Source organism: Scylla paramamosain, chromosome 4, assembly GCF_035594125.1.
Source record: "Scylla paramamosain isolate STU-SP2022 chromosome 4, ASM3559412v1, whole genome shotgun sequence".
Taxonomy (NCBI): domain Eukaryota; kingdom Metazoa; phylum Arthropoda; class Malacostraca; order Decapoda; family Portunidae; genus Scylla; species Scylla paramamosain.
The window spans coordinates 6,197,501-6,205,000 of NC_087154.1; the positions used below are offsets into that span (position 1 = coordinate 6,197,501).

A 7,500-nucleotide genomic window follows, 5' to 3' on the forward strand; every position below is an offset into this window, starting at 1 on the left:
TCTCTCTCTCTCTCTCTCTCTCTCTCTCTATGTCGCTTATTTTTATTTTTCTTCTTTGTCTCTTATCTCATTGACTTTCTTTATCTCTTTTGCTCTAACCTGTCTTTCTCCTTTTCATCCTGTCTCTCTCCTCCCTTCTGCTTCCGAAAGGTCTGTTGCTGTTTGGTTCTCCTTTGTAATCCTTATTTACGTATCTCTCTCTTCTCATTTCGTTAATTTCTTTTTCTCTTTTTCTATCTAGTTTCTCTCGTTCAGCGCCTCAAACGGAAGCACTTCAAACCAACTGACTGAGTGACTGACATGTGCCTTTCTCTCGCCTTCAGTCTAACGTGACGAGCAAGACTCCGATTTTCATGGTGCGTGGGCTGCCCTCCGGCCTGGCCCTCACCATCCGCATCTACGCCGCCAACGCCAAGGGCCGATCCGATGCCTCAGTCCTGCTCGCCAACACTGTGCCCGACCCGGCGGAGAAACACATCCAAGGTGGGTTGATCTATGTACTATCTCTCCCTCTCTCTCTGGGGGAAGGCAGGTCCTCGCTTCTTCCCTTCCTGTAAAGAAGGTCCCGGTTGGCCTTTTTGTTGGCGGTTCCGGGAGATACGAGGGTTCACAGCGGGGTTCTGGGTCTGAAAGGAAATGAAGGGAGTTTACGGAGTTTACAGCAGTCCCCCGGTTGTCTTGTAAGGCTACGAGACGTTGTGAGGGTGAGATTTACACTGCACGCTTTATTTTGATGGAGTAAATGTGTATGGAGAAAGCTACATCCGGCGACTTCAAATTCCTGCTGTAGTAACAGGAAAAAAAAACGTTAAATTGTATGTGAATAGAGCTGGACTTGTACAGGTGTGATGATTAGGAAGTATATACTGCATGCTGTGGTTTGATATCGTAAGCGTGTATGAAAAGTGCAATATTCACTAACTTGAGACTCCGTATGTATTACTGGAAAAAAACACTTAACTTTATGTGGGTTTACTTAGAATTTCGAGTATCATTTGTTTTTTGTTTATTTAATATTACGCCACAAAATTATCAACGTTCGTGTCTGCAGAGTACAATTTTACAGGATTTTCCGAAGTATACTTGTTGGTCTAGTGTACTTTAACAAAATGCATGGATGGTCATGGAATTTACGTCGTCTAGTTGGAAGCAAGGAGAGCATATACTTCCTTAAACACAGCTATTTATATGCAACAAATACTAAAATTACACGAAACTAATAAGAACATATTATAAAAGAAGCTACGAGAGGCCAGTGAGTCTACAAGTGGCAACTCCGCTTCTAAAACACACATATCTATATCCACCCATCACCCTTATCCATAACCAATAATTCCTCTTTTAATGGTGCGTTTCATCGACTGCCGTCAATAGACACATTCACTTTATACTGAATTAATCCACGGTGCAAATTTTCCAAGGTTAACAATGCACAGCGTCCTTCTGTAGACCCTTTGTCACACTGGGCACAAATATTTCACCTTTAGGTACGGCTTTGGTCATCCCTTTCCTTAGATATTTCCTTTGACTTCCCTTTGGCTTGATATAGAAAAGACGCCCCCCTCTGACAAAAAATTTTCAAAAATCGGGAAGAAAGAAAACGAGCCGCACATCCCAGGAAGAACAAAAGAGGGCAGTGGTTCTTATCTTTCTCCATTTGTGTGGGGAGGATTTCTTTTTTCTTTCCTATTTCGTTCCTTTGACTTTTTTAGGGGGGAGGATAGGGGGAGGAATCTGTGAGTGGTTGTTATTTATACGTTGTAAGGATTTCCGTTTGTTTTCCATCCATATGAAGAATTCCGATTTTTTTTTTATTAATATGACAACCAATGTATTCATTTCCCAACATTCACAACGTTTGGGTCAGGTTAGACTTTTGTTGCTTGCTTGTCATTCAGTCATTCAATCTACCTGTCTGCCTGCCTGTCTGTCTACTCGTTTGTCCCTTTGTCTATCTGCCTGCCTGCCTGTGTGAATATCTATATCCTTTTAAGTGTATGTATTTCTCTGACAACAATATTACCTCACGAAGTAAAAGAAAATATCAAAATATGTATCAGCTATCAAGTCTCTCTCTCTCTCTCTCTCTCTCTCTCTCTCTCTCTCTCTCTCTCTCTCTCTCTCTCTCTCTCTCTCTCTCTCTCTCTCTCTCTCTCTCTCTCTCAACATATACCCATTATAACTACAAACACTTCAGATACCACCTCCACGCCACAACGTCAATACACCAACACATCTATCCTTACAATACCCATGCTCCTATCTCTGTTTCACCTTCCAATTCCCTCCAGTAACCTCTGCAGCACCTCCTACTCATACACGGGATAGGGAAGGCCAGCTGACGCGCGCTACTTGAAGGGAGAGGAACAAGGGGAGCAAAAAAATTATATAGCATCACTTGTCCACGAAAGTTTGGTTGGGGCAGAGACACATGAAGGGTCGACTTACTGAAAAGCAGCTAAAGTGGTGTGTACGTAGCCGGAGGAGGAGGAGGATGAGGAAGAGGAGGAAGAGAAGGCGGAGTTATATAAAAGAAGAAGGGCAAGATAGGCGTTCCTTTTATCCCATGACATTCTCTCTCTCTCTCTCTCTCTCTCTCTCTCTCTCTCTCTCTCTCTCTCTCTCTCTCTCTCTCTCTCTCTCTCTCTCTCTCTCTCTCTCCTGTCCCACACAGGAGCAAAGTTACCTCCCATTAGTTCTCCCTTTTCCTTCCACGCAAACATCACTTTTCTTTTATCCCTTCGCCTCCCTTCCTTACTTTCCTCCTTCCTTTCCTCCACACTCCTACTTCTCCCTCTCCTCCTTCTCCTCCTTCTCTTCCTCCTCTTCCTCCTCCTCTTCCTCCTCTTCCTCCTCCTCCAGGTCCGCCCTTAAAGCCACTGTTCAAGGGAATATAAACCACTCTGCAAGCAAAACTTTTTCTCCTAAATTTTAAGGAAACATGATTTCCTTTCAGTATTTTCCACCGCCTGGGGAGAAGTTGGTTCGTGTTGGAGAATTTGTGGCCGCTCTCTCTCTCTCTCTCTCTCTCTCTCTCTCTCTCTCTCTCTCTCTCTCTCTCTCTCTCTCTCTCTCTCTCTCTCTCTCTCTCTCTCTCTCTCTCTCTCTCTCTCTTTTCATTCTTTACTACCGACATCTTCTTTCATTTATTGAATTTGCCTCCTCTTTTTATGCTCATCCTTTTTGGTCTTTTACACTTTGAAGAGAATGTTTGACTCTTTAATGACCTGAGGAAGAAGGACGCCTGGAGGAGGAGGTTAAGAAGGAAAGGATGAGGGAGGAGGAGGAGGGGGAGGAGGAGGAGGAGTGGGGTGACCAGGAAGCGAGGGAACAGGGAGAGAGAAGGAAGGGAGAGGACACGACAAGGGAGGAATGGAATCAGAAGAATACAATACAGAGGTGAGAAAGAAGACACAACGTCAGTAGCACGCTATTATGAGGGAAGGCAGGAGTTTCGTGAGTAAGTTAAGGTGAGGGTGATAAAAGATGAAGCGAACGAATGTGGGTGAAGGGAAATAAACATATAAAGAATGAGAGATGCTTGTTGGTGAGAGGCGGATGAAAAGAGGATAAAAGAGGCAGAGATTACGTATCTAAGTGGGTGGAATGTTCCTGGAAAGGCGGGAATAATGTGAGACTTAACGACGTAAATGATATAGTAGTTAAGCGATACACGCACGCACACACGCACACACACACACACACACACACACACACACACACACACACACACACACACACACACACACACACGAATATTTACGAAGATACACATACATATACACAATTCTCTCTCTCTCTCTCTCTCTCTCTCTCTCTCTCTCTCTCTCTCTCTCTCTCTCTCTCTCTCTCTCTCTCTCTCTCTCTCTAACACCTGTTTATATCTGTGCTAATTATCTCTATTTCTTCTCCTCATCACCTCCTTTATGCAATCAGGAGCAGGACGGGAAGAAGGGAGGAAGGGAACCATTCAGGGGACTAACATCGACTGTAACTTTAAAGGCCAGTGTGGAAATTTATACTTTGTCGTCTAATGTGTTAATTATTACCCATCCACAGCGCTAAATTATCCATTAGTAAGACATTAATGCTTCCTCCACCTCTTCCTTCCTGCTGGTGGCGGTGGTGGGGGTGGTGGTGCTGGTGGGGAGAGTAGGAGGGAAAGGATTTGGGTAGAGGGATGGGAAAGGGAGGGAGGGAGTGAGGGAGGGAAGAGAGGTGGGGAGGGAAGTGCAGTGGGGAGAGGTAGAGAGATTTTGATTGATTGATTGATTGATTGATTAATTGATATTTATTACCAGTGGAGAGAGAGAGAGAGAGAGAGAGAGAGAGAGAGAGAGAGAGAGAGAGAGAGAGAGAGAGAGAGAGATTTACTAAATAATACTCCTACATATAGTCTCGCATCTTTCAGTCAACACATGCATTTCTATTATAGAATAATTATGCAAGTCATCACTTCCATTTAGTCATTAAGGTAAGATAAACTTTGCCTTCAATTAGGCGATCCTCTAATCGAGAAAAAAATAATAAATTTGTTGACTTCAGCACCTCATTTCCTCTATATCATTAATGGGTACAAAATTACAGCAATTATTGAGAAACCGGCAGAGGTTATTGTTCCTTGCAAGTTGTGAGTGGAGTGGAAGCGACTTACTTGATAATCTGAGTCCTTATTCAGAAACGCTTTGCTCTCTCGCTTTAACTATTTTCAAATGCCACAGAGATGATTGGCCGGGTTCTCCTTTCAATGAAATAAAAATCATGTTAATTTGTCACTGCAACGGTAAAAAAAACAAAACTTAAAAACCCGTGTAGCTTCAACTAGAGCCTTTGGAAATGGTGGAGGTGTGGCACAGGAGTGTTTCAGAAAACGAGCTCTTAACACTGACTTCATGGCGCGGCAGATGCTTATCCCGAAGAAATACGGAAGAAAAGTTAAACACATAAACAAAGCGAAGAGAGTAACGTCGCTGTCAGGAAAATGCTAGGATGTCCATTATGTGCGTCAAAAGAAAACAATCAAATGTATTGTGAATGTAATGCATTGTGAAACGTGCAGGCTGGAATATGAAATATTATTATTCTGAACAACCTTATGTTCTGTTCGCACACCAAGGAGGAAAAAAGAAACGATTCCAGTTCAGTCTATTACAAAACAAATACCATTTCCCTTCGTCAAAAGTTTGCTGCGTCTGAGCTATTACATAATTGGCGTTAGGTTGCCTCTCACTGTGATAGTTACAATATTGGCAAAATCTGCGAAGCGTATTCTTCAATTATTCAAACACAGCACTCGCGATGATTAAAAAAAGAAATCAGTGAATGGAAAAATACTATTTTCTTAGTACGCAGTGTTCTGAATGTGAGGTTAAAGCGATGCATGCAAAAGAACACATCTGTCTGCCTGCAGTCTTTCAACAGATGCTAAAAATTTCATATCAACAAGGATTTTCAGATATCCTGTGTCCTGCAATGCCCCGGGTCCCTCCTACCTGTGTGTATATGCAATGCTTTCTTCCTGACACCACAAGGACTGGAGTGAAAAAAAAAGAAGTAAAATTTCTTTTTAAGCGCCGTCTAATTCAACGAAGAAAAATATTAGTTTCATTAAAAGTCCTTAATTACCCTCAGTCAAAGAAAGAAAGTTTTTTTAATGCTAATTTTACAAGTTGGAAGAAACAGCTCAGTCCTCCGTGTGTGTGTGTGTGTGTGTGTGTGTGTGTGTGTGTGTGTGTGTGTGTGTGTGTGTGTGGATGGGTTTGTGCGTGGGTATGTATGTTGTGTGGTGTATATAGGGATAGGTGAGAAGTGTGCAGATTTCTTTCTAGTCGAGTCACTGGAACACTATACTCGGTTATTTTGTTCGCAGTGTTTGTGTGAAAACACCATCGGAGTCCAGCAAGTTCCTCCGATATTTGAAACTTAATCCCCTGTTCCTTGCAAGCTGCAGTGGAAATAGTTCAGAAATCTTACAACAAACAAACCTTTCCAACATTTATATCAACACGTGAGAGAATAATTTTATGACCTCCGATATACCGCTTCACAACACTTGTTACGTCATGAAAAAAGAATATATATACATATCAACATAGCCGACACACGCCTTATATCCTTATATACACACACTAAAAAAAAGTATCGTTACTCATTCAGCACGATACAAAGTGACATTGATAACACACTACACATGTTGACATTCCTGTGTTTGTTTAGTACAGCTGCAACTGCATGAATCAAGTGAGAGGTACTCGTAAATAAACCAACAGGATTTTAGCTGCCACATTAACGCTTCACAAAACACACGTAAACTCTTAGTTGAACACGCTTCCCAACCTTGGCGAGACTACCGGGTTGTTCACTGCGAAATTCGTCGGATCCAACTGTAATGATGCTATTTCAGTGTGCGTACGTATATTAACACCGCCCCTACCAAGGTGAGCGGGCCTAGAAACTTCCGCCCATTCCAAACCTCGCCCAGGTAATGCATTAGATAAGCACAGGTGTAGTGGCAATATCAAATACTAACCAGAATTGAAGACCAGCACACCATCGGCTTTATTGCTTAGCTACGCCAGAGAGAAACCTTACTGTCAGTGGTGCATGTGCCGCTTCAGAATACGATCCTCTCTGCACTATAGATTTAAACAGCTAATTTTTAAAACTAACTGAAGGATTTTATTTTGGGTTCGCTGGGATCTTACATACAGCAGTGGCATTTCCCATTAATCTGGCATTGCTGCACTTTTAAGGCGCAGAGAGAGAGAGAGAGAGAGAGAGAGAGAGAGAGAGAGAGAGAGAGAGAGAGAGAGAGAGAGAGAGAGAGAGAGAGAGAGAGAGAGAGAGAGAGAGAGAGAGAGATGCAGGGGCACGCAGACAGATTCATACAGTAGTAGAGAGAATAACAGGCAGAGAGACATGGGAAAATGAGACGAAAAATAAACAAAACAAAAAAAAAAGCGTAGAATGAAAATGGAATATACTGACGAAAATTAAGAGTGGAGACAGAACACACTAAAGCGAACACCAATGACACTACGACATTTAGAATACCAGGAAAAAATAAATAACAAAAAAATAAAAATAAAAAACTAACAAAATAAATAAGTAAATAACATCAATACCAGGACTAAAACAATAAGATAACACGCCAAGAACAGCAACACAACGAAATAATTAACGCGTGTTCAAACAGGTACTAAACTTTGCTAAAAGGTGGAGACGAGTGGGAGAAAAAGGAGTTGATTTGTCCCTCTCTTAGTTAAACCTTTCACTACCAAAACTTCTCAACTTTTAGTCTGATACAAGTTTAGGCAACGATTTTGAAGGACAACACTCATAACGAAAGGTACCATTAAATATATGCCTTCTTTTCAGTATTGTTCTATGTGTGATAAGTAAAACTGCTTAGAAATACTAAAAATAAAATCATATGTACTATTTGCAGCTCATTAACACCTGTACCACGAGCATCAGTAACTCCACAACACCTGCACTAAC

The 7,500-nt window shown here is 41.9% G+C and overlaps 1 protein-coding gene across 1 annotated transcript in view; it reads left to right on the forward strand.

The window, feature by feature from the left end:
* Nucleotides 1-55: 55 nt before the first annotated feature.
* The window catches only part of LOC135099427 (uncharacterized), a 36,525-nt gene continuing 29,080 nt past the window's right edge, over nucleotides 56-7,500 (forward strand). The window contains exon 1 of the mRNA XM_064001764.1: nucleotides 56-483. Within this exon, the coding sequence (XP_063857834.1) occupies nucleotides 354-483 (130 nt within the window). The 5' untranslated portion in view covers nucleotides 56-353. The remainder of the gene's footprint in view (nucleotides 484-7,500) is intronic.